At 43.0% G+C, this 27,459-nt stretch overlaps 1 protein-coding gene across 1 annotated transcript in view; it reads left to right on the forward strand.

The window, feature by feature from the left end:
• The first annotated feature begins 3,449 nt into the window (after positions 1–3,449).
• Positions 3,450–27,459, forward strand: part of MAPKAPK5 (MAPK activated protein kinase 5) — a 73,686-nt gene continuing 49,676 nt past the window's right edge. The window contains exons 1-3 of the mRNA XM_073676347.1: positions 3,450–3,653; positions 14,002–14,075; positions 16,000–16,075. Of these exons, the coding sequence (XP_073532448.1) occupies positions 3,618–3,653; positions 14,002–14,075; positions 16,000–16,075 (186 nt within the window). The 5' untranslated portion in view covers positions 3,450–3,617. The remainder of the gene's footprint in view (positions 3,654–14,001; positions 14,076–15,999; positions 16,076–27,459) is intronic.

Consider the following 27,459-nt stretch of genomic DNA (forward strand, 5'->3'; position numbering starts at 1 on the left):
AAAAAAAAAGTAACTGTTCGCTGATGGGACTTGAACCCAAAATTCTGCGTCCCAAAGCCAGTACACTAAACACTAAGATATTAACTTAGTTCTGAAAACCTTGAAGTTCTATTTGGTTATATGATTTTCAGTGCAAACTTGTCTAAAACTCATTGGGACGTATGCACAGACTGCAAGCAAGCCAAATTCAAATGATGTTTGATTCTGATGTGTGAGTCTGATGTGTGACTTTCTTCAAACATCAGAATCAGAATGACTTTTAGTCACCCTGAGTATTTTCATGGTTGATCTCATAAGACAAGAAAAGCTGTCACTACTATCATTTGACTGGACAGCGCAATGGTAAGGCTTTAGTCTCTGAAACTACAGTGTCAGAGTTCAAATCCTGATAGGAAGAAAATTATTATTATTTTTTTAATTATGACTATTTAGCACACAAACTACAGGGGTGTTTTACTTTTAATATCTGACACTCTGATTGTCATCCTGATGTGTTAAGAGTTTCAGACACACTGTCTATTTGCATGGTAAATTACATAGCCAAAGTAAATTGGGAGGCAATAATTTACTACATATCTATTTCCAAGTGACTTTATATTTGCATAATTTCTTAAAGGGGTCTAATGATAAAATGTCTTTATTGTAAATTTTTATTTCCATCCACCCAAGTTACTGGCTGCAAACTCCCAATTTACTTTGGCTATGTAATTTACCATGCAAATAGACAGCGTGTCTGAAACTCTTAACACATCAGGATGACAATCAGAGTGTCAGATATTAAAAGTAAAACACCCCTGTAGTTTGTGTGCTAAACAGTCATAGCTAAAAAAAACAACAAAACAAACTTCTTCCCATCGGGATTTGAACTCTCATACTGTAGTTTGAGAGACTGATACCTTACCATTGCGCTATCCATTCAAGTGACTGCAACTCATAGCTTTTCTTGTCTTATGAGATCAACCATGAAAATACTCAGGATGACTAAAAGTTATTGCGATTCTGATGTTTGAAGAAAGTCACACATCAGACTCACACATCAGAATCAAACATCATTTGAATTTGGCTTGCTTGCAGTCTGTGCATAGGTCCCAATGAGTTAGACGAGTTTGCACTGAAAATCATATAACCAAATAGAACTCTAAGGATTTTACAAGTAAGTTAATAGCTTAGTGGTTAGTGCACTGGCTTTGGGACACAGAATTTTGGGTTCAGGTCCCATCAGCGAATAGTTACTTTTTTTTTTTTACAGTTGTAAAAGTCACTTGTCAGAATCACTTGTTAAAATCACTCATCAGAATAACTAGTCAGAATCACTCATCAAAATCATTCATCAGAATCACTCGTCAAAATCATTTGTCAGAATCACTCGTCAAAATCATTCGTCAGAATCACTCGTCAGAATCAGTTCTCAGACAGGGTATTTAACCTCAAACTGACATTCTGATGTTTGATTTTGATATCTGATCATGTCCTAAAATGGACACTGTACGCTTGGATTCCGCATCTACAGATGCAGTGATGCGGAATCCAAGCGATTCAATGCAAGTCAATGGCGGTGAAAACGCAGCGCTTCTGCAAAATAATTGGTAGTGCTGTGTTTTTTTCCGTAATGATAACCCGCAGCGGAAATTTCCGCATGTGCACAGCACATGCGGATTATCATTGGGGAACATGGCAGGCCTTCTACCGTGCGTTTTTTAAGCGTTTCTGCAGCGATTTTCCCGCTGCGGAAACGCTTAAAAAACGCATCGTGGGCACACAGCCTAACACTACGCTTAGATATCACCGTCTCTTTGCTCCCTTTTTTTCCTTCTTCTTTAAAGTTTATTTTTCCAGTTTTATTTTTTCTCGTTTTCTTTACATTTTACACAGAGTCCCAACTCTAAATGGCAGATTGCTAAGAGACCTGTACAAAACTAACAGTCAGAGAAGCATGGACACGAAAACTCTTAGGGCCCAATGCTTCAATCCTTGCAATTATGCCTGAACATGCCGGTCCGGCGTTGAAATGCGTTGCATGGATTTATTTACTTCCATGTTCTGCCTATTTCTTGTTTTTATATTTTTGAGTTCTTTTTATCAATAATATACTAATTTACAAAAGATTATATCCCACTTTCTATTCCATCTGGGCTTCCCTAACCAGAAACACCTAAGGCTTAATATTTTTTCGTGCGTTATGTTGAGTTTTTGCATGGATGCCCAGACATCACAATGCCCCTCAACGGCTGATGCAGGCGGCCCATTCACTCAGACCTGTGCCATATGCTGACCCCCAATGTTGTGCCTGGTTGCTGTACAACCTCCTAAGATGAGCCTCTCTACAGTGGGTTGGTTCTAGCCTGGCACTATAAACCCATCTGGAAGTTATTGCGCTAACAGTGCCGTGTTTCTCTCTCTTGGCCTTTTATTGTCTAGGAAACCGGCCCCTGCAACTAGACTGCAGAGGTCTATAGAATTAACAATCCCTCCATTCTTGAAAATGAAGAGGAACTTTTAACAACAGGTAAATTGCATAAAGTGTATGTTGCCATGATTTGATCGCATTGCGATTTGTTTTAACTCTTCATGATTTTTTACATAGATTTAAAAAATTGCTGGAAAAAAATGTGTAGAATTGCATCAAAAAATGCTGCACTATCGCATAAGTGACCATACACTAAACATGTGCAATGCGGCTTCACAGCTTATGTGCCCGACATGGAACTGAAATAAGGTGATGAGACCTGGTGCCCTTTAAGCTTCTGCACATCAACTTTTCAGTTTTATCCAGGTATTCCGCTTTCCCTTATTAAGATTGAAGCAGATAAATAACCTATAAAGCCGGAGCTCCGTTTCCCCACATTCTCGCCGGCTCTGTACTGAACTGACTAGACTGAGGTTGTTAGAAGTCCGCCCTGAGCAGCCAGTCATCTACAGTGCTGGAGGACCACGTCCAGTAGCTCCTATTATAATAATCTATAATAATCGAATCAAAAATATCATTAATAAATCAGCTCAAAGCCAGGAGCAGCTTTTGCTAATCACTCCATTACAGCAGGCTCTGCAGTGGCCAGGCCAGAATGCCTGCTCCACAGAGAGGACCTCCTTCCAACACCTCCATTGTAGTCTCAGCCATCATAGAGCCGGCATAGCCTTCCTCCTGCACATTAGCGCGCTCATCACTGGGCGCCGCCGGATGAGAAAGCCCCCTGTCCGGGGATTATCCACCACTCTGCGCTATGGGGCCTTGCTGGCTGTGGCGCGTATTGAGGTGTCCTAGCATATGCCTGTTTATTTTCCCGGTACCTGGTCACCTTTCACATAGCACTACCCCACTCTTCGGGTGCGTTCATTTTCTTCGTCTATTCCGGTGACATATAATTGTGTAATCTTGGTGGAACTGTGTTGCTGTGGGCAGTACACGTAGCCGGCATTGCTGAGGTCACCCCTGGAGGGAGGTCATCTAGTGTATTGGGGGAGGCCTCTTCACAGCCCTGTTACAGCTCCGGTCCCTCCGCTTCCAGTCTTCTGCCCTCCCCTTGGTGACATTGTATGGAGGCTCAGACCGGTGGCTCCATGATTCGTCACCAGCTCTGACCCGCTGTGATTGCGCCATTCACAGCTGTCGCTGACGGATGTCTCACGGGAACGCCATGGACAGAACAATAAAGGTAGGACAGTGGGACCGTGCTGCGGGGACTGCGGTAGTGTCACACAGCTCCGGTACATACTGCGGGCGACTGACAAGCGGCGCCTGGGAGGCCGAGAGCCCAGGCTGATGTCAGGTGGAGTTACCCTGAGCAATGTGTGACTGCTGGATGTGTCACCGGAGGGAAGGGTCTGTGAGGAGATGACTGACCACCTGGGAATGAATGATGCATGACAAGATGGGTGCAAAAGAGCAATGTCACAGGGGGACGGCGTGGCGCGGGGGCCAGTGGCGCGCTGGGACGGCGTGGCGGGGGCCAGTGACGCGCTGGGACGGCGTGGCGGGGGCCAGTGGCGCGCTGTCTGCAGACAGTGATATAACATGAATATCCGTCAGACTGTTTGAGTTGGCATTTGCGTAAAATGTACAAAGCTGGCAAGCGGTGTAGGTTGTCTTTGCTATAAAAGGAAAAGAACTCCTGGATTTGCTAAGCTGTAAGTCAGGGTGAGCAGCACGGACCGGAGGATTTGATGCAGCCGACTGGGAGCGTTTGGATGGCACATGGAACAGCAAGTGTAGTCGCTCAGTAGAGTCGAGTGTGCTGACTACACCTAGGATTAGTATAGATGAGTAGGAAGGCAAGTAACTTGATGCAGCAGTGTTGAGTGTGGGGATCGCACCTAGATTCAGTACTAATATGTAAACAATCGGGCACCTTGTAGTAGCAGAACTGAATGTGCGCATAGCACTGAAGAAATGCAGCGCTGAGTAGACCAGATACCTTGTTGTAGTAGAGCTGGGTGTGCAGATAGCGCTCAGGAACAGCACATAGTAGCAATTTTCTACCTGAATACTCTGGCAGTGTGCAATTGCCTGAATCAGATTTAAAAGGCCTTAGATGATAACATCAGACTTGTGCGTTGGGCTGCCATAGCAATCGACATGCGCTAGCACAGAGTGGGTTGGCTGCCTGGGAAAGGTGATCCAAAACCTGGCATTGGATCTGAGTCAGGTGAATAACACCTAGCAGCCTGAAGTGAGTTGGTGATTGCATAAAACCTACACATCTGGCAGGCAGTGTGGATTGGCAGTGTTGTAAATGTACACACCTGGCAGGCAACATGGGGGAGGTGGCATTGAAAGAATACATGGTTTCCTATGTGGTTTAGTGATGACATAAAATACACACCAGGTAGGCAAAAGGGGGGATGTGATAGTGAACACTTGGCAGACTGGGGAAAGGTGAGGCAAAAAATATATTGGGAGAATTGGCGCCCAGTGTTCACCTGGCAGACATTAGAGGAGAGGTTGTGCAGAATTCTCACATGCAATGCAGAGTTGGGTGCTGAGCTGAATCTACAGAATAGACACCCGGCAGCTTCTGGGTGAAGGGGGAGAGCAGAGCAGATTGAACATCTGGTGGACAGCAGCAATACAGACTGGATGCTTGGGTTTTGGTGAGGTCCATGCTGGTGAGGAATTAACATACAGGTGCTTCTCAGAAAATTAGAATAACCTCAAAAATGCAATTTATTTCAGTTCTTCAATACAAAAAGTGAAACTCATATTATATTGAGTCATTACAAACAGAGTCATCTATTTCAAGTGTTTATTTCTGTTAATGATGGTTATGGCTTACAGCCAATGAAAACACAAAAGTCATTATCTCAGTAAATTAGAATACTTTATAACAACAGCTTGAAAAATGTTTTAAAAATCTGAAATTTTGGCCTACTGAAATGTATGTTCAGTAAATGCACTCAATACTTGGTCGGGGCTCCTTTTGCAATGCTGATTTCTCAATAATGAAGGAACGGACAGGTCATGAAAAGTTATTGCTGGACTAGTCTTAGAAAGAGCTACATGTGCATAAATAGTTCAGGGGATGAAATCCTGCTGACAGATATCTTTTCAATGGAAGCTATCATCAGAAAATGACCTATTGTTTAAATTGGGTATTTTATGTTTTGTTTTTTTATTTTTGGCATTGATTCTATTTATTCCCATGTCACTGTATGTGTGTGTGTGTGTGTGTGTGTGTGTGTATGTATATGTATGTGTATATATATTAGTACAGACCAAAAGTTCACACTGAAGACATCAAAACTATGAATTAACACATGTAGAATTATAAACTTAACCGCTTCCCGACCGCCCACTGTAGATAAACGTCCGCGCTGCCTGGGCTCTGTGCAGCGCGGACGTTTAAAAATGGTGGGTGGTCCCGCAGCGCTCAGGACCCCCAGGGTCCTGCAAGCGCTGCAGGAGCGGTGCAGAGCGATAGCTCTGACAAGAGAACATCATCGGGACCTGATTGGATCAGGTCCCAGTGATGTTATCCCTTTGCTGTCTTCTATATGCCGCGATCTATAGTGATCGCGGCATATAGAAGACAGCAGGAGGAGAGGGGGTCGTCCACTTACCTCTCCGACGACCCCTGATACCTTCCAGGACCTTGGGTTGCTATGGCAGCTGGAGGTCACATGACCGCCTCCAGCTCTGCCATATATGGTGTCCTGCCTGGCTCAGCCTGCAGCTGAAGCCAGGCAGGAGACTCTGACTGTGAAACAGTCAGTGAAGATCTCATGTAATGTAATATATGTCTATTACATTACATGAGATCAGGGATCAGAAAAATAAAAATTAATGTCCCATACAGGGACTAAGTAAAAATGTAAAAAAAAAATGTTTTGAAACTGTTAAAAAAAATACAAAATAAATTAAAATAAATAAATAAAATATTAAACCGATAAATCCGTATATTTATGCAAAAATAAAAAAAAAGTACACATATTTGGTATTGGCGCGTCCGAAACAACCCGAGCTATAAAACTGTCACACTAATTAACTCCTTCTGTGCACACCGTAATAAAAATAAATAAAAAACAGAGCAAAAAACTATGCTTTTTCCTCATATCGCCAAACAAAAAGTGGAAAAAAATGCGATCAAAAAGCAAAATGGAAATAAAAATGGTACCGCTGAAAACGTCATCTTGTTCCGCAAAAAAAAAGCCGCCATACAGCTCCATCAGCCGAAAAATAAAAAAGTTATAGCGCTCAGAATAAAGCAATGCAAACAAAATATTTTTTCTATAAAATTGTTTTATTGTGTAAAAGCGCCAAAACATAAAAAAAATATACAGTAAGTATAGTATCGCTGTAAACGTACTGACCCGAAGAATAACGCTGCCTGATCACTTTTACCACACGCAGAACGGCATAAAAAAAACCCTCAAAAAACAATTCCTGAATTGTTGGTTTTTATTAATTTTACCTCCCAAAAAACGGAATAGTAAGCGATCCAAAAATGGTACCAATAAAAATGTCAACTCGTCCCGCAAAAAAACAAGCCATCACATGACTCTGACAGCCGAAATATGGAAAAATTATAGCTCTCAAAATATGGCGATGCAAAAACTAGATTTTGCAAAAAAAAAAAGCGTCTTCGTGTGTGACAGCTGTCAGTCATAAAAACCCGATATAAATCTGGTATCTCTGTAATCGCACCGACCCGAAGAATAAAGTAATCTAATCAGTTATATCACACTAGGAACGGCGTAAAAAAAATAAATAAAACCAATTCTTCACCTGCTACTGATTTGTTTATTATGTCTCCCAAAGATCGCAGTATGGCTCGGCACACATTTATCCTGCGCTCTGCGCTGAGCACTTACACCAGAGTTTCCGTGTAAATCTCTGAAATATGTGATTCAGCTGGAACCCATGACGGAAGATTCCCTGTAATGAGACAGATATAGGCCACTGTGGATGCGGTCTAGCCTGGGATCCCACGGTGTCATTTGTTTTAGGCGTGCATAAAAGTGCGGTTGGCCACAGTTTTGTGCACTTCTGAAAAAAAGGACACCACTAAACAGAGGCTAGACGGAGTCCAGAGTAACTGTGCTGCCTCATTACAGTGAATGGATCCCGCAGGGGTTTCATCTGAATTACATCACTTGGAAATTTAGATGGAAACCCCGATGTAAGTGCTCAGCCTAGAGCGCCGGATAAATGTTACGTAAAATGTTCCCAATAAAAGCTTCAACTCAGTCCTCAAAAAAAGCTAGTCCCCACTCAGGTCCGTCATCTGTTAAAAATATAAGGGACTTCCAAGTTACTGGTAGCAAAAAGGCTCTGGAAAAGCAAAATGGCCCTTGCCCCCCAAAAGAAATTCAGAAAATGTTGTGCTCCCAAATCCAAATGCCTATTGTACAATAATTTGTTCTCCAATTGTCAAATAGCACTCCGTCCCCCCCAGATCTCGCCGTATGGCTGAGTGGTACGATACAGCCACATATGGGGTATTGCCACTTTTAGAAGAAATTGTGTGACACATTTCGGCACCATTTTTACCCATTGCCCTGTGTGAAAATGTAAAATCTGAGGGTAAAACATTTTTTTTTTTGTTAAAAATATTATTATGCTTTTTTCACTGCCCAATGGTATAAATTTAAAAATTAAAAAATACTCCCTACTTCCCTAGATGAATTCCTTGAGAGGTGTAGTTTACAAAATGGGATCACTTGTGGGGGTTTCTGCTGTTTCGGCATGTCAGCAACTCTTCAAATGTGACATGGTGTCTGCTGCCTATCCCAGCCAACATAGCGCTCCTTTCCCTTCCGAACCCTGCCGTACACCAAAGCAGTGGTTTTCCCCCACATATGGGGTATCGGCGTACTCAGGAGAAATTGTACAACAAATTTCATGGTGCAATTTATCCTATTACCCTTATGATAATGCAAAATTAAGGGATGAAAAACGTTTTTGTGGGAAAAATGTGAAAATTTTATTTTTACAGCTGATTATTATAAACTTCTGTGAAGCACCTTGGGGTTCAAGGTGCTCACCACACATCTAGATAAGTTCCCTAAGGGGTCTAGTTTCCAAAATGGTGTCACTTGTGGGGGGTTTCCACTGTTTAGGCACATCAGGGGCTCTCCAAACGCAACATGGCGTCTGCTAATTATTCAGACAAATTTTACATTCAAAAAGTCTAATGGCGCTCCTTCCCTTCCGAACCCTGCAGTGCGCCCAAACAGTGGTTTTCCCTCACATATGGGGTATCAGCGCGCTCAAGAGAAATTGCACAAAAAATTTTGGGGTCCATTTTTTCCTGTTACCCCTGTGAAAATAAAAAAAATTGGGTCTAAAGTAACATTTTTGTGAAAAAAGTTAAATGTTAATTTTTTTCTTCCACATTCCAAAAATTCCTGTGAAGCACCTGAAGGGTTAATAAAGTTCTTGAATGTGGTTTTGAGCACCTTGAGGGGTGCAGTTTTTAGAATGGTGTCACTTTTGGGTATTTTCTGTCATAAAGACCCCTCAAAGTGACTTCAAATATGATGTGGTCCCTAAAAAAATGTTTTTGTGAATTTTGCTGGAAAAATGAGAAATCGCTGGTCAACTTTTAACCCTTATAGCTCCCTAACAAAAAAAAAGGTTGGTTCCAAAATTGTGCTGATGTAAAGTAGACATGTGGGAAATGTTATTTATTAACTATTTTGTGTGACATATCTCTCTGATTTAAGGGCATGAAAATTCAAAGTTTGAAAATTGCAAAATTTTCAAAATTTTCGCCAAATTTCCGATTTTTTTCACAAATAAACGCAAGTGATATCAAAGACATTTTACCACTATCATGAAGTACAATATGTCACGAAAAAACAGTCTCAGAATCAGAGGAATCCGTTTAAGCGTTCCAGAGTAATTACCTCATAAAGTGACTGTGGTCAGAATTGAAAAAATTGGCCCGGTCACGAAGGCAAAAACAGGCTCTGGTGCGAAGTGGTTAACAAAAAAGTGTGAAACAACTGAAAATATGTCTTATATTCTAGGTTCTTCAAAGTAGCCACCTTTTGCTTTGATGACTGCTTTGCACACTCTTGGCATTCTCTTGATGAGCTTCAAGAGGTAGTCACCGGAAATGGTTTTCACTTCACAGGTGTGTCCAGTCAGGTTTAATAAGTGGGATTTCTTGCCTTATAAATGGGGTTGGGACCATCAGTTGTGTTGTGCAGAAGTCTGGTGGATACACAGCTGATAGTCCTACTGAATAGACTGTTAGAATTTGTATTATGTAAAGAAAAATGAGTGGCCATCATTACTTTAAGAAATGAAGATCAGTCAGTCCGAAAAATTGGGATAACTGTGAAAGTGTCCTCAAGTGCAGTTGCAAAAACCATCAAGCGCTACAAAGAAACTGGCTCACATAAGGACCACCCCAGGAAAGTAAGACCAAGAGTCACCTCTGCTTCTGAGGATAAGTTTATCCGAGTCACCAGCCTCAGAAATCGCAGGTAACAGCAGCTCAGATTAGAGACCAGGTCAATGCCACACAGAGTTCTAGCAGCAGACACATCTCTTCAACAACCGTTAAGAGGAGACTTTGTGCAGCAGGCCTTCATGGTAAAATAGCTGCTAGGAAACCACTGCTAAGGACAGGCAACATGCAGAAGAGACTTCTTTGGGCTAAAGAACACAAGGAATGGACATTAGACCAGTGGAAATCTGTGCTTTGGTCTGATGAGTCCAAATTTGAGATCTTTGGTTCCAACCACCGTGTCTTTGTGCGATGCAGAAAAGGTGAACGAATGGACTCTACATGCCTGGTTCCCACCGTGAAGCATGGAGGAGGAGGTGTGATGGTGTGGGGGTGCTTTGCTGGTGACACTGTTGGGGATTTATTCAAAACTGAAGGTATACTGAACCAGCATGGCTACCACAGCATCTTACAGCGGCATGCTATTCCATCCGGTTTGCGTTTAGTTGGACCATCATTTATTTTTCAACAGGACAATGACCTCAAACACTCCTCCAGGCTGTGTAAGGGCTATTTGACCAAGAGGGGGAGTGATGGGGTGCTACGCCAGATGACCTGGCCTCCACAGTCACCAGACCTGAACCCAATCGAGATGGTTTGGGGTGAGCTGGACCGCAGAGTGAAGGCAAAAGGGCCAACAAATGCTAAGCATCTCTGGGAACTCCTTCAAGATTGTTGGAAGACCATTTCCGGTGACTACCTCTTGAAGCTCATCAAGAGAATGCCAAGAGTGTGCAAAGCAGTCATCAAAGCAAAAGGTGGCTACTTTGAAGAACCTAGAATATAAGACATATTTTCAGTTGTTTCACCTTTTTTGTTAAGTATATAATTCCACATGTGTTAATTCATAGTTTTGATGCCTTCAGTGTGAATGTACAATTTTCATAGTCAGGAAAATACAGAAATTTCTTTAAATGAGAAGGTGTGTCCAAACTTTTGGTCTGCACTGCATATATAATATATATATAATATATCACTACCGTTCAAAAGTTTGGGGTCACCCAGACAATTTTGTGTTTTCCATGAAAACTCATACTTTTATTTATCAAATAAGTTGCAAAATGAATAGATAATATAGTCCAGACATTGACAAGGTTAGAAATAATGATTTTTGTTTGAAAGAATAATTTTCTCCTTCACACTTTGCTTTGGTCACAGAATGCTCCTTTGCACAATTACAGCTTTGCAGATCTTTGGCATTCTAGCTGTTAATTTGCTGAGGTAATCTTGAGAAATTTCCCCCCATGCTTCCTGAAGCCCCTCCACAAGTTGGATCGGCTTGATGGGCACTTTTTGCGTACCATACGGTCAAGCTGCTCCCACAACAGCTCAATGGGGTTGAGATCTGGTGACTGCGCTGGCCACTCCATTACAGATAGAATACCAGCTGCCTGCTTCTTCCCTAAATAGCTCATGCATTATTTGGAGGTGTGCTTTGGGTCATTGTCCTGTTGTAGGATGAAATTGACTCCAATCAAGCGCTGTCCACAGGGTATGGCATGGCGTTGCAAAATGGAGTGATAGCCTTCCTTATTCAAAATCCCATTTACCTTGTACAAATCTCCCACTTTACCAGCACCAAGGCAACCCCAGACCATCACATTACCTCCACCATGCTTGACAGATGGCATCAGGCACTCTTTCAGCATCTTTTCAGTTGTTCTGTGTCTCACAAATGTTCTTCTGTGTGATCCAAATACCTCAAACTTTGATTCGTCTGTCCATAAAACTTTTTTCCAATCTTCCTCTGTCCAATGTCTGTGTTCTTTTGCCCATATTAATATTTTCCTTTTATTAGCCAGTCTCAGATATGGCTTTTTCTTTGCCACTTTGCCCTGAAAGCCAGCATCCGTGAGTCGCCTCTTCACTGTAGACGTTGACACTGGCTTTTTGCGTGTACTATTTAATGAAGCTGCCAGTTGAGGAGCCGTGAGGCGTCAATTTCTCAAACTAGAGACTCTAATGTACTTGTCTTGTTGCTCAGTTGTGCAGCGGGGCTTCCCACTTCACTTTCTACTCTGGTTAGAGCCTGTTTGTGCTCTCCTCTGAAGGGAGTAGTACATACCGTTGTAGGAAATCTTCATTTTCTTGGCAATTTCTCGCATGGAATAGCCTTCATTTCTAAGAACAAGAATAGACTGTCGAGTTTCACATGAAAGTTCTCTTTTTCTGGCCATTTTGAGACTTTCATAGAACAAACAAATGTAATGCTCCAGATTCTCAACTAACTCAAAGGAAAGTCAATTTTATAGCTTCTCAAATCAGCCAAACTGTTTTCAGCTGGGCTAACATACTTGTGCAAGGGTTTTCTAGGGTTTTCTAAACTTCCATTAGCCTTCTTACACAGTTAGCAAACACAATGTACCATTAAAACACTGGAGTGGTGGTTGTTGGAAATGGGCCTCTATACACCTATGTAGACAATGCAATAAAAACAAGACGCTAGAATAGTAATTTACCACATTAACAATGTATAGAGTGTATTTCTGATTCATTTAATGTTGACTTCATTGAAAAAAAATGTGCTTTTCTTTCAAAAATAATGAAATTTCTAAATGACCCCAAACTTTTGAACATGTGTGTGTGTATGTATGTATATATATATATATGTGTGTATATATATGTGTGTATATATATATATATATATATATATATATATATATATATATATATATATTATTACACACACACACATACCCCACTGGGGCCTTATTAGACTCATACTTCCTGTTGTTTCAGGAAACAACACATGTACATAGCCACAATGGTCACACTCTGACACTATATTTTATATTGAAGTATTTAATGAGCGTGTAACAAAGGTCATTGTGCAGGGAGGGAGCGGGGTCAGCTGTGACATCACCTATTGTGATTGCTGGATCCTGTGTTATCAGCTGTGTGTAGAGGGGTTGCCTGTCATTGTAATCCTGCCTCTGATAAGAAGCTTTGCTGAACACTCAAAAAAAATAAAAAATAACACCCAGTGGCCAGTGTAACAATTGCAACATTGCTAATTTTGTGTTTTAATAAAGATCATATGTTAAAAAAAAAAAAGAAGTGACAATCTATCATTTTTGAGCCTTCATTTTTTTTCTTCTCCTTCTTCCAAAAGCCAACACATCTATTTTTTTTTTTTATTTTTTTTTTTGTTTTGTTGACATAGCCGCATGAGGGCTTATTTTTATGCTACACGAGTTATAGTTTGGAATGGCAAAATTCATTTTACCATATAATGTTCTGAAAAACAGGAAAAAAAATTCTAAGTGAGATGAAATTGTTTTCTAGTTCTCTTAGGGGACTCGATCCTGCGATTAACCAATTGCTTATAGTGTATATGGCAATATCACAGTATTGCAGTATATGGCAATCTATAATATGCTCCTGTCCATACGTGATAAGAGATTAGTTACACGTAACACAAACCTGATCATTCATCCGGTAATTTTCTGAAGAAAGCTTCTCTTTGAAGGCTTTTACACGCTGTGTTTTCAGTATTTTTATTTTCTTCTATGATGGGTAATGATGACATATTGTTGGGGAATGCCATCACCTTCAGATGGGTGGACATCTGGCTGTTGAAGCCACCAACCACTCCTTTAGAATGAAGGAACTGTAGTGCTAGATGACGGGGTTGTGTACCATTTTTCTTTATCTTACAGGTCTTCTTTCTCTTTTTTGGGGGGTAAGTATATATGGACAGCTATGCAAGTTGTTGTTTGTTTTTTTTTTATAATATTCACAATTGCCTCAAGTGTCAGTTTATCCATGTGCAGCGGTGTCATTGACTGTGCAGGGAGCTGAAACACGGGCCCAGTCACACAATTGGACTGATGTTGCAGCTCCCTGCACAGCCGGTGGCCGGCAGTACAGATGTGCTGGCAGTATGGCAATGAGACCCTTGCTCCTTCATTCTCAGGAATATCAGGGGCCCCAATAGTCAGTCCATCACCAATCATGTTTTGGTGTTTTTCCTAGTATATCTAGTAGTCTCCAGCTCTTAGGCGTAGTTGTGTGCATTTCTTAACCCTATTTATTATTTGTGTACTTACAGGAGACGTCCATTCTTGAAGAATTTAATATCAATTGGACCCAGAAGCTTGGGGCAGGAATCAGTGGTCCAGTAAGGTACAACATTGGGGAAGGTTTCTCAAGCTACATGTGTCTTTCATGACTTGCACCATATTTTTTAATGTGTATTTTAGACATTTCTTCCCCATTCTGAAAAAGGGCATAGCTTAGCAGAAAAACACATATGAAAATTGTGGCACACATTTCTGGTACAAAAGCCAATTTGGCTATCCTTGTGCCAGATGGGATAAGGTGGTTTAAGCTCACACTAAAGGCTCGTTTAGACGGGCATATTATATGGATGTGTGCTATCCATGTAAAGATCGGACCACACACTGACCAATGTAGTTTGATAGGGGTGTTCAGATTACAGATTTGTTTTTTTCACTTGGACCACGAAAAAAATCGCAGCATGCACTCTTCTCTTCAGAGTCTAGGTTGAGGCTCACTCCCCAAAATCTGATCCCGTACAGATCAAATGTACATCATCATTACTAACCAAGGAAATTGTAATCAATCATTAATGAAGGGTGTGCTGGAGTACATAATGCACCGAATTCATTATGAGGCGCGCACCACTTAATGAATTCGGCATGTCTTGTCCGCCTCTCCAGAAGTGCTATTCTAGTCAGGGACAGGAATAGCATTTCTGGCATAAGTTATGCCGCTACTTTTGCTGAATTTGATGACCGGTCGTAGCCATGCCCCAGCTCTTTTCCATCTCCACTTATTTTGGCGGAGCGATTTGAAACTAGCATGAAAGCACCAAAAGTCACAATATTTTTTCTTACTCTGATTGTGCAAATTTTTCACCAGTTTTCTGCCATAAAAACTTTGATGTAAGGCTAACAGTATTAGTAAATATGCTCTTTTATTCTGTAAAAAAAAAAGTTAAATGTAGACTTTACGACCCAATAAGACAAATGTACTGCAATTTTTCAGCAATAGAAGAGAAAGCACTGATAGCCGCTGTCTTGGTGACTCAGCTTCTGGCTTGAAGTCTATTCTATAGTACATTACCTTCCCGAAACTGCTGGATGTTAGGTCAGCACAGCAATATGGGTACATCTGCTTTCAGTTTCTGGATAAAATGGTGGGAACGCCTATATCTTTGACTACTGATGTCCTATCGTGTCTGGTCAAGTGTACGTTCTATTATGTAACCGGTCACCGCTGTATTTTGAGCATAGTGACCACAGCTTCATAGATGAAAACTCCTTAGTATACAGTATATGCGTAGCTTATTTAATTCCCTTTAACAGCCTCTCTGTCATTGGATTTCTGGAGTATTTTTTACATAAACCTTGTGATATTGTATAACAGTACTAAGCAGCCGTCACTGTGTGTTGTGCTAAACATCTGTACCCCTACATAATATTGTATATGCCTTAGTGTTGGGTTACACAAGCTCTCATACAGTAATGTGGCCTTCATCTATTTATACCAGGGGAGAGAATCGCTTCCTTTTTGGGGCCTGTCCTGCCATCTGGTAGTAATGTGGATTCTGCCCAGACAACAATAACCTTCCTGATGCATAGCGGCCATGCCATCAGAGCACGCTACTCCAGCCATTGTTTGCTTCTACACCGCATGTTCCTTACGTTACCCCGTATACTGTCATACTATTAACCAGTTTAGGACTAGGCTATTTTTCCCCCTTCTTGACCAGGCAAATTTTCATACTTTTTATTTCTTACTCTATTAATGGCTCAAAACTATTTCCTCGTTCGGATATTGAAATATTTTTTGCCCCCGATACATGGGCCTTCATTCTTGTCAAGCATCAGTGCAAAGTAAAATGCATACCGCCTGGACATCTAAAGTCTATGGATAAATCAGTTCAGATTATATTGTCCATTATAGACCACATATAAACAATAAGAATACCCGAATTGAAGACTGTACGTTGTTACCGCTCAGTGGTTTTTTTTTTTCAGATTGAAACATACCCTACAGTTTTGTCTTTTTTTTTTTTTTGCAGAGTATGTGTGAAAAAATCAACACAAGAACGTTTTGCACTGAAAATTCTCATTGATCGCCCAAAAGCCAGAAATGAGGTGAGTTATTACAATCAGACTTTGCCCTTTACAGCACTGAAGGTGATTATCGATCATAACCTTACGTAATTCTATTGATCCAGAGGCAGGTTATATTGTGGGTGTGAGCTGCCTTTTATGTTCTTTGTTTTTCAATAACCTTAACTCTTTCATGCATATGGGTGTAATTACATCCTGTGCTGGGGTCTGAATGTGTGGAGGGTGCTGAGCTCTCGCCACATGCTCTAGATGCTGGCTATGTTACATCACTGGCATCTGTGCCTAACCGCAGCGAGCAGAGCTGAGCTCCAATTGCTGCTATTAACCATGTAGATTCTGCTGTCACTTACAGAGAGCGTCATTTAAATGACTTCATCGCTGGCGCGCACATGCTTACTGATTCCCATCGGCTCCGTGCAATGCAATCACAGAGCACCGATGGGTTACCATGACAGCTGGAGGCAATCTTGGTACTCCTGTGAAGTTCAGTCACTATGTACTGCAATACTACAGTATGTAGTATAAGTGATTAGAAGATCACAAATCCACCACAGAAACTAAAAAATAAAGTAAAAAAAAAAAATCTTAAAATTTGAATCCCTCCTTCCCTTTTCCCCCTTTAAAAATAATTTAAAAAAAATGAATATAGCTGGTATCTCTTCATCTGTAAAAGTACAGTCTATCAAAATCTAAAATTAATTAACTTGTATAGTGTATGCCATGTAGAGAAAATAATTTAAAACTCCAGAATTGCTTTTTTTTCTCTTTCCCCATGACGGCACCACGGAGAGAGGGGATCCGCCCTTCAAGGACAGGAAACCTACAGATAAAAAGGGCGGCACCTCTCTCCCGCATCAGTTGGTTTCCTGTCCTTGACAGGGACCTACGGATGAAATCCTGAAGAAAAGAAGAAAGAAGATTTTACTTACCAGGCCCGACCAGTCCGGCTCAGGCACCTGCCTCGGCTGGTGCGGTGTCCTGAAGCGCCACAGCTGGGGTCAGCGGGCCTCTAGGGTGGCAGGGAGACGCGAAGCAAGCCGCGGTCTCCTGTGGCGTCGGGCCCAGGCGGTAAGTATAGGAGGCTCAGGGCTCGGGTTGGGAGTAGGCCTGAGCCCTGGGTCAGGGTCTGGGCCTTGTGCAGAGCGCGCCCCGCATGCTTGCCGGATAGCGATTCGGCGTTTGGGCGGGTGCGCGCGCACACCGACGCTCCCCCACGCGCGTGCGCCGAAAGTGACGCGGCCGCAGGAGCGGCGAGTTCAAACGCGCACGCGGGAAAGGCCTAACATGGAGGACACAGCAGTGCCCTGGCCAGAGGGGGGCGCTCCCCACATCGGAGTTGGAGGGGGAGGGGGCGGTCAACTGCATAGCTTAAATTGCCAGGGAAGCAAAGGAAAAATGCTTCCTGGCATACGTGAAAATCAGCAGTATGAGTGACCAGGAGGTGCAGTCCCTGCGCCCCCCACTCACCATCTCCATCACCATCGCCTCAGAGGAAACGCACGAAAGGACCCTCCAGCGGCCCTCCGCGTCAACATATTCAAGGTGACGGAGGAAGCGGTCGGTCTGGCAGGTCTTCTCAGCGTGACAAAGATTCCGGCACGGCATCAGCCTCGGCGAAAGACCCAGCTACCAGAGCAGGTTCCTCTTCGAATGCGGTATTCCCTCTCTCTCTTTCGTATAGGCGGTAAGTGATCTTCGTGAAAGTTCACTTGTAATTTGGACCCTCCCCCCTCTCTTTTCTTCTTGGGGAAGTTTAAAAACAGGGCCTGCGCACTTTGCGCAGCAGATCTACCCACCACATGGCAAAAGAGACTATGTAGCTCATGCATCGAGCAAACCATCTGTGAGGAGACCCCTAAGTTTGCTACCGAGCTCAGATCCCTGATAAAATCACAAGTCGAAGATACCTTTAAATCCCTCCAAAAGGGGGGAGAAGAAGCATAAAAAAACTAGGCACCTTTCCCCGGAGTCAGAGTCTAGTAAATCAGATGAGGAAGTTGCGGTATCTGAATCATCCAGTTCATCATCTGCTTCCTCATCTTCAGAGGACGGTGGTCGGAACTGTTTCCCTATAGACGGAACAGATAGCTTAATCAAAGCAGTTAGGTCCACCATGGGGTTTGTAGACCCTCATCCCAAAAAGTCCATCCAAGAGATGATGTTCAGTGGCTTAGGTCAGAAAAGAAAGAGATCCTTCCCTCTTAATGATCAGGTACACGACCTGATTAAGAGAGAATGGAAGAAGCCAGAGAGAAAAGGGTTGTTGACCCCAAAAAGGAAATACCCCTTTGAGGACCCTGTATGCTCTTTCTGGAATAAAGCGCCAAAAATTGACGTGGCGGTAGCCAAAGCCTCTAAAAAATATTCCCTGCCGTTTGAAGACATGGGGGTACTCAAAGACCCTATGGACAAAAAAGCGGACTCCTTTCTGAAAGGAGCCTGGGAAGCGGCAGGGGGGGGGGTTAAAACCTGCAGTGGCAGCCACTTGCACAGCCAGATCCTTGATGGTTTGGCTGGACCAGCTGGAATCTCAGCTAAAAGACAAGGCCTCAAGGGAGGATATTATAGGGGCCATCCCTGTGATGAAAGGCGCAGCGGCTTTTCTGGCGGATGCCTCAGCCGACTCCGTCAGACTGGCAGCCAGAGCAGGGAGTTTTTCAAATGCAGCTAGACGGGCCCTATGGCTCAAATGCTGGCCAGACGACCTCCAAACAAAATCCAAACTGTGCTCCATCCCGTGTGAAGGGGAATTTTTGTTCGGATCTACCCTAGATGACATCCTGGATAAAGCCGGGGATGACAAAAAACGATTTCCGGTCCTCTCCGGTTCATCATTCAGGAAGGGTTTTCGGAGCAAAAAATTCATGCGAAAGAGGCCCCCCAGAGATCAGGACAGGTGGGAAGATAGGAGACAGAAGAAAGCCAAGGGGTTTATGTTCAACAGGCCCTTTAGTGACAGCAAGAAGCCCGCCCAATGAAACGCAGCCCCAGGTGGGGGGAAGGCTGCTCCATTTCCTCCCAGCCTGGGAAAAGATTTCAAATGTGGGCTGGATTTTGGGCCTGATAAAATCTGGGCTAAAACTCCAGTTCCTCTCCACTCCCCGAGGAAATTTCACAGTAACCCCCGTAAGGTCCTCAGCGGTAGAGCAGTTGGCTCTAGAACAGGAAGTCCTAGACCTAGTGGACAGAGCAGTCCTGCAGGAGGTCTCAGCTCAGGAGGCAGGCGAGGGGTTTTACTCCCCACTATTCCTCAGGAGAAAACCGGATGGTACACTCAGGACTATCGTAAACCTGAAGAAATTAAACAAGTTTCTAAATATACAACCTTTCAAGATGGAGTCAATAAAAACTTGTGTGAAATTACTGTTTCCAGGCTGTTTCATGACGGTCTTAGACCTAAAAGACGCCTACTATCATGTCCCCATTCACAGGGACTACCAGAAATTCCTGAGGGTAGCTATACCAATAAGGGGCACAATCAGACACTTCCTGTATGGGGCCCTTCCCTTCGGGTTAGCAATAGCCCCCAGAGTCTTCACGAAAGTGATGTCGGAAGTCATGGCTCATCTGAGGGAGAGGAACATCCTGATAGTCCCATACCTGGACGATCTACTGGTTATAGGCAACTCGTTCAGCCACTGCAAAGACCAGCTAGCAGTAGTCATGGATTCTTTGACAAGTTTGGGATGGCTTCTAAATCTAAAAAAATCCAGAGTGGAGCCAGTTCAGCTACAGGAATACTTAGGTATCCTGTTAGATTCAAGAAGTCAGGAATGCCGTCTTCCGGAAGAGAAAGTCCAAAATATGATAGCCCGTGTGTCCTATGTGAGGAAGCATCCGGTTATGACACTAAGGGGAGCAATGTCCCTCCTCGGTTCTATGACTGCCTGCATCCCGGGGGTCCGCTGGGCTCAGTTGCACACCAGGGTCTTACAATGGGAGATTTTGAGGGCGGAAAAATCTCTAAGAGGGCACTTAGAAGGTCGACTGACCTTATCCTCAAAAACTTTACTTTCCCTAACATGGTGGACAAAGAAAGAAAATCTAGGCAGGGGCGTCCCATGGACAATACCGTCACCCCAGATCTGACGACAGATGCAAGCCCCAGGGGGTGGGGGGCTCATCTAGAGGACCGAGTGGCTCAGGGAGTCTGGGCAAAGTGGGTGGAAGGTTCTTCCTCCAACATGAAAGAACTTCTGGCGGTGAAGTATGACCTCTTGGAATTTCTAAACGTGTTAAAAGGTCACCACGTGAGAGTGTTCTCGGACAACCGAGTAGTGGTGGCATATCTAAATCACCAGGGGGGTACCCGGTCCATCTCCCTTCTTCAGGCGTCAAGCTCCATCCTCCACGTAGCAGAGAGGAATCTAGAGTCCTTATCAGCTCTGCACATAAAAGGGTCCATGAACGTCACGGCGGACTTCCTAAGCCGGACCCAGTTGAGACAGGGCGAGTGGGAGTTGAACCAGCTAGTGTTCAAAAAAATCACTAGGGCTTGGGGAATCCCATCTATAGACCTATTCGCCAACTGGAAAAACAAAAAGGTGGACACGTTTTGCTCGATCGACCCCAGGGGGAACCCAGTAGCACTAGACGCTTTTCTGATTCCATGGGGCCACCAGCTAGTATATGCCTTTCCTCCGATTGCTCTCATTCCGGCAGTTCTGAGGAAGGTCAGGGAAGACGAGGCGAATGCGATCCTGATCGCCCCTTTCTGGCCAAGAAGGCCTTGGTTTTCCTGGCTGAGGATCATGTCCGTCTCCGACCCCTGGGTCCTTCCGGAAGTTCCGGACCTGCTGTCTCAGGGTCCAGTACTCCACCCGCAGGTAACAAACCTGCACTTGATAGCTTGGAATTTGAGAGGTCACTCTTGAGGGATAAAGGGTTTTCCCCCAATCTAATCTCTACCTTGCTGCAGAGTAGGAAACCTGTAACTACTAGGCTCTACGGGAAAACTTGGAAGAAATTCCTTTCCTTTGCAGGTACGGATATAGTGGGGGAGGCCCCCGTGGTTACCATCCTGGAATTCCTTCAGAGGGGGTTGGAGCTGGGGTTGGCCACGAGCACGCTGAAGGTTCAGGTGGCAGCTCTGGGAGCCCTGTATAACTGCAACCTGGCAAGGGATAGATGGGTCTCCAGGTTCATCAGAGCATCTCATAGATCCAGGCCCATCCCCTCCCGGAAGGCTCCTCCGTGGGATTTAAATCTTGTTCTTTCAGCCCTGACCAGAGGCCCCTTTGAACCTCTAGGGGAAGCGTCCCTTAAAACCTTGTCCCTTCTGGTAGCCCTCACCTCGGCTCGCCGCATTAGTGACATCCAAGCACTATCCGCAGGACCCCCTTTTACACAAATACTAGACGACAGAGTGACGCTTAGGACCGACCCTGCGTACCTTCCTAAGGTGGGGTCCCTTTTTCACAGGTCACAGGAGGTTACCCTCCCTTCCTTCTGCGCAGCCCCAAAAAACAAGGGGGAAGAGGCCCTTCACACCTTGGACGTCAGGAGGTGCATTATGCAATATTTAGAGGCCACACGGGAGTGTAGGAAGGACAGGGCTCTTTTTGTGTGCTTCAAGGGATCTCGGAAGGGACAGAAAGCTTCCAAAGGAACCCTGGCAAGGTGGATAAGGGAAGCCATTTCCCTGGCTTATTCCTCAAGCGGGGAAACAGCGCCGGTGGGCTTAAGGGCTCACTCGACGAGGGCAGTGGCAGCCTCCTGGGCGAAGAAGGCCGGAGCTTCAATCGAACAGATATGTAGAGCGGCGACCTGGTCTTCTCCCTCCACGTTCTTTAAACACTACCGGCTGGATCTAACATCGTCTTCAGATCTTACCTTTGGCAGAAGGGTTCTGGAAGCGGTGGTCCCTCCCTAATCTTCACTGCTCTGCAATCTCTCCGTGGTGCCGTCATGGGGAAAGAGAAAGAGTAGTTACTTACCGGTAACGAAATTTCTCGGAACCCATGACTGCACCCGTACATTCCCTCCCCTTTTTTCTTACACATGGGTGTGCACAATCGTTACTACCTGTTGTTTAGTCACAGGGTGTGTCTGAAAAAAAAAAATATACATATATAATATATATAAATAAAAATGCCATATTTGGTGTTACTAACCTGGCGGTCCTCTCGGTGCTCTGTAAACCAACTGATGCGGGAGAGAGGTGCCGCCCTTTTTATCTGTAGGTTTCCTGTCCTTGAAGGGCGGATCCCCTCTCTCCGTGGTGCCGTCATGGGTTCCGAGAAATTTCGTTACCGGTAAGTAACTACTCTTTTTTCCTTATAGAAAAAAATGAATTAATTAAAACAACATATTATGTACCCGAAAATATTATCAATTAATTTGATACACTCCTGGAGACTTAGCAGTTTGGACGAGTAGCATTGCCACGCTGCTACTCCAAACTGCGCACTCCCAGGTTGTAGCAGAGGCAGCTTTGGAAGAAGTTCAGGGGAACTGAAGGGACCCCCAGGGGGACTTTTATAGCCACTCGTGGCACATACTTCTTACCTGGGTAACTGGCCACTTTGAGACTGCAAAGTGGCAGGCAACGAGCTGTACACTATGCAGCTAAAAATCCCTCCATTCTTGAGAACTGAGAGGATAACTAGGAAGTAAATTGCAAAGTAGCTAGTTTTTACAAGTACTTTGTAATTTTAACTATTTAAGAATTTTACAGAACCGAAGAAGAGATGGATGTCAAACGAAAAATACCAATAAAACCATATCCTTTATTGAAAATGCCAAAAAGGGTCAATGCTTAAAATAAAATAAAATATATCAGGCAAAACTGACATGCATACAATAAAGATGGCCGTATTGTTGTTGGTACAAAATATGAGGATGCAGAGTTAGGTAGAACTCCATAGGACGGACATGGGTACAGCAAGTAACATACAGTATATCCATCCATGTGGAGGATAGGGGGTGATGATAATTATAAATTTATGTAAAATAGTGGTGAAATCAGTAAAAATTGCAAAACCCGAAAAGAAGAAAATATAAATAAGATGGCCTATGGAGTGATGGCTACCGTAACTCAGCAGCTGAACGGCAAAAACATTGTCATGTTAAATAGTTAGTAAACATCAAGATGTAGCCATCCAGAAAGCAATATACATACCCATCCTAGGGTGTCCTTTTCTGGATTGGGCCCTTGACCATTTAAAGAGTAACCGTCTTTTTAATTTCATAAGTCAATAGTACACATGAAAATAAGCAAGTTTCTAATATATCTTATCAGAGAAATCTGCTTCTTTCACTGCCAAAGTTGATCCGTCATCATCAAAATTCTCAATTCTGAGGTAAAATCTGTATTCGGTGAAGATCGGCTTTCCTATTACTGAGATAGGAGATGGCAGCTGCTTTGGAAAAGATTCTATGTAGATAGGAGGAGCTCTGCCTGTAGCTCCTCCCATGTATATAGAATTGTATCAGTAGCAGCTGCCATCTCCTATCTCATTAATGGGAAAGTCGGTCTTCACTGAATACAGATTTTACCTCCGAATTAATAATTTTGATAATTTTTTTACCACGTCTGTATTTTTCACCCACTCCTTGTTATGGCTTAAAAATACTGAGGTAAAAAATTCACCAAATACTGAATGTGTGAACGTGGTCTTAATGTGTCTGAAATTGTTCAGTGAAACCAACATTCTTAATTATAGGAAAGGCCCCAACCACTTTATATAGACCGCGGTCTCTCCCACCTCCGCCATACATAGAAACGATCAGCTCGGCCTAGTGCTTTCTTAGAGATGTAACCCTCTTATTCTCAGCATTAGTGGACTCCAAACGATTCTATTCATATAACATGGCAACATGTGATTGCTTTATAAGATGGTAAGGATATGTCTGTCTGCAACCAGCAGAATTATGAAAGCTGCTCTGGGGGATAATAAAATATATACCGCTGCATTAATTGCTGCTGTAGATGCAACCGCTGTGATTACATGGGAATGCTCTTTGTTTTTTTGTTAATCAATTTTAACAACCGGTTTGTATTTTTAATAATTTTTATATGATGTTCATTAAAAGTGATATTGCAGTTTAGATACTTTTCTGAACCGAAGGGTCGAATAGTTTCATCCACTTACAATAGCAATTACTTCTGCAATTGGACATGTTGTCAAATCATAGCTAAAATTATGTAGGGAAAATACCCTACAGATCATACGTTGCAGTGTAATTTGTCTCTCCAATAACTTTATTTTTACATATATAAAGAAGCTTTAGGTTGGTATTTATTTTAGTTGTCTGGAGCTCCCTTACACATTCCTCCCATGTAATAAAGCTGTCAAACAGTTGCAAATCATGCACACGGGAGCGATTCAACCATATCACCGAGCAGCTGTAAATACTCGGAGCTCGGCCCGAGCGTACTCGGCGAAAGGGTTAATAGAACATACTCGCTCAACCCTAGTCTAGACACATGTAAACACACATTACTAACCTTTCTCTATTGACCTTTAACATTTACATTGTTCAAATCATTAGATAGTCTGGGTTTAAAATCCACTAGTCAACAAAGCAGAATAACCTGATGTACAATGAGGGGACAGAGGGGCGATAGTAAAGTATAAAGCTGATCTAGACACCAGTTTTCGATTGGGTTTTTTTTGCAGATCCTAAATATGTCCAATACTTTTAATCCCTGGAGCATAGCAGTGCCTCTTATCGTGGTCCAATCACTTTTTGGTTTAATGTACAAGTTAATTTGAAATTTATAAGTGTTCTTTGTTGGATGTTTACAACGTGTTCCCCTGAGCTCACATGTTATAAAATGGACGCTCTTTTGGCTTCAGATAGGTGAATGTAGGCTTATGGATGCATATGATGTACAGTGGAGGTAAAAAAAAACACACCCCTGTTGAAATGCCAGATGTTTGGCATGTAGAAAAACTGTACCAAGAAGAATCAGTCCACACCTTTTTCTGCCATTAATATCAACCATAATCTGTACAATTCAATTGAAAAACAAACTGAAGTCTTTCGGGTGGAGAAAGTGGTTGCACAAATAGGCACACCATTAACCTAATACTTTGTTGAAACACCCTTTGAATTTGACAGTATTCAGGACCCAATTCATCAAAAGTATTTACACCCGAATTCTAGCATAAATCACTTTGAACTTTTTGGCAAAAGCTTTTCATCTTTAGGCTCATCAAACCTTAACACATTTCCACACATGGTTTTGGCAGACATAGCTGGGCTTGAATGTTTTTCTTTGTTAGAAAAGGCTTCTGTCTTTCCATCCTACCTCATAGGCCAGACTTGTGAAGAATACTGGAGATTGTTGTCGCATGCAGTACACAACCACTACTTGCCAGAAATTCCTGCAGCTCCTTTAATGTTGCTTTCTGGCTGCCTACTGGACTAATTTTCTTGTTGTCTTTTTGTCTATTTTTGAGGGCCGTCCACTTCTAGGCAATGTCACTCTTGTGCCAAATTTAAGCCACTTATTGATGACCGTCTTCACAGTCTTGAATGGTATTGTTGAGGGAGGGCAATGGCCCTTCACGGTTGACCAAGTGAGTGTCAAATTATTTTACAAGGTTTATTGCGCAATCCACAGAAAACCAAACGGAGACCGTGCTCTGTATGGGAGGATTCAGAGAATCTCTAATCCCGTTTATTTCTACTTAGCAATTTATATTGTTTTGAGTATATCAATAGCCAATCACCTACAGCCATACTACTGGCTTGAACCAATGTTAGTACAATTATTACGGAAATACATATATGGGCATATTATCGTTAGTTCGGTGCATGGTGGAAAGTTACAAGGTCGTACATCCCGGCTCAGACTAGCTAGATAACAGGAGCAGGGTGTCTCATAGAATGTTCCTGAGAGAAAAGGTTAGTGTGGGAAAGTTGCATGTGAATCAAGAGGAAAGAAGGAAAGACTGTATGTTATGCAAAGAGTATAATAACATGATTTTGAAGCAAGCAGACAAAATGGAGTTGCCATAGCATGAATATCAATATGTCCTTTACAGTATCAGGGCTGTGGAGTTGTGGTGTCGGTATAAAATAGACCGACTCCTAAAATACATAGTAAATTGGGTACATTAGTACAATGCAGGATGTGCTGTACATTTTTTTTTCATAAGAATTGGGGAAAGGTATGACATCTCCTATAAATGTCTGTTCTGTTCCTGATCTAAGGATCTCGGCTTTTAGTTGAGATGAATCTGTGCTGCACTTTATGTACATGCTCAGTAGTGAGGCAGTGCTGTGGAGTCGGGAGTCGGGGAAATTAAGTCGGAGGTTTGGCTTACCCACTCCACAGCCCTGCATGGTATATTTAATGCCTTGGAAATGTATTTTGTACCCTTCTCCTGACTGATAATTTTCAACAATCAGATCCCTTTGCTATATTATAAGCTGTTAATGCACCAAGACTTTTTCTGGAAAATGCAACTGAGAAAATGTCAGGAGAATCCTTCTAGAACAACTGACTTTAAATGATGGCAGCTGTGTACAGAACTGCAGGGTGGGCCATTTATATGGATACACCTAAATTAAATGGGAATGGTTGGTGATATCAACTTCCTGTTTGTGGCACATTAGTATATGGGAGGGGGAAAACTTTTCCAGATGGGTGGTGACCATGGCGGCCATTTTGAAGTCGGCCATTTTGGATCCAACTTTATTTTTTTCAATGGGAAGAGGGTCATGTGACACATCAAACTTATTGCGAATTTCATAAGAAAAACAATGGTGTGCTTGGTTTTAACGTAACTTTATTCTTTCATGAGTTTTTTACAAGTTTATGACCACTTAGAAAATGTGTTCAAAGTGCTGCCCATTGTGTTGGATTGTCAATGCAACCCTCTTCTCCCACTCTTGACACACTGATAGCAACACCACAGAAGAAATACTAGCACAGGCTTCCAGTATCCTTTGTTTCAGATGCTGCACATCTCGTATCTTGATGGTATGGTGTGGTATATGGGGTACAAAGATAGTGGGGCCATTCTTCATCAATGGAAACCACAGTGCCACTGGATATCTTAAATTGCTACATGATGATGTGTTGCCCTCTTTATGCACTGAAGATGGCACGTTCCCTGAGTTTTTCCAACAAGATGGTGCACCACCACATTATGGGTGTCAGGTCCGAGCATTCCTACATGAACAGTTTCCTGGAAAGTGGATTGGTCGTCGTGGGCCAGTTGAATGTCCACCAAGGTCTCCCGATCTGACCCCCTTAGACTTTTTTATCTTTGGGGTCATCTGAAGGCAGTTGTCTATGCTGTGAAGATACGAGATGTGCAGCATCTGAAACAACGGATACTGGAAGCCTGTGCTAGCATTTCTTCTGTGGTGTTGCTATCAGTGTGTCAAGAGTGGGAGAAGAGGGTGGCATTGACAATCCAACACAATGGGCAGCACTTTGAACACAT

The sequence above is a fragment of the Phyllobates terribilis genome, unplaced genomic scaffold, assembly GCF_046119375.1.
Source record: "Phyllobates terribilis strain yellow unplaced genomic scaffold, ASM4611937v1 Scaffold_1__5_contigs__length_1240528914, whole genome shotgun sequence".
NCBI lineage: Eukaryota > Metazoa > Chordata > Amphibia > Anura > Dendrobatidae > Phyllobates > Phyllobates terribilis.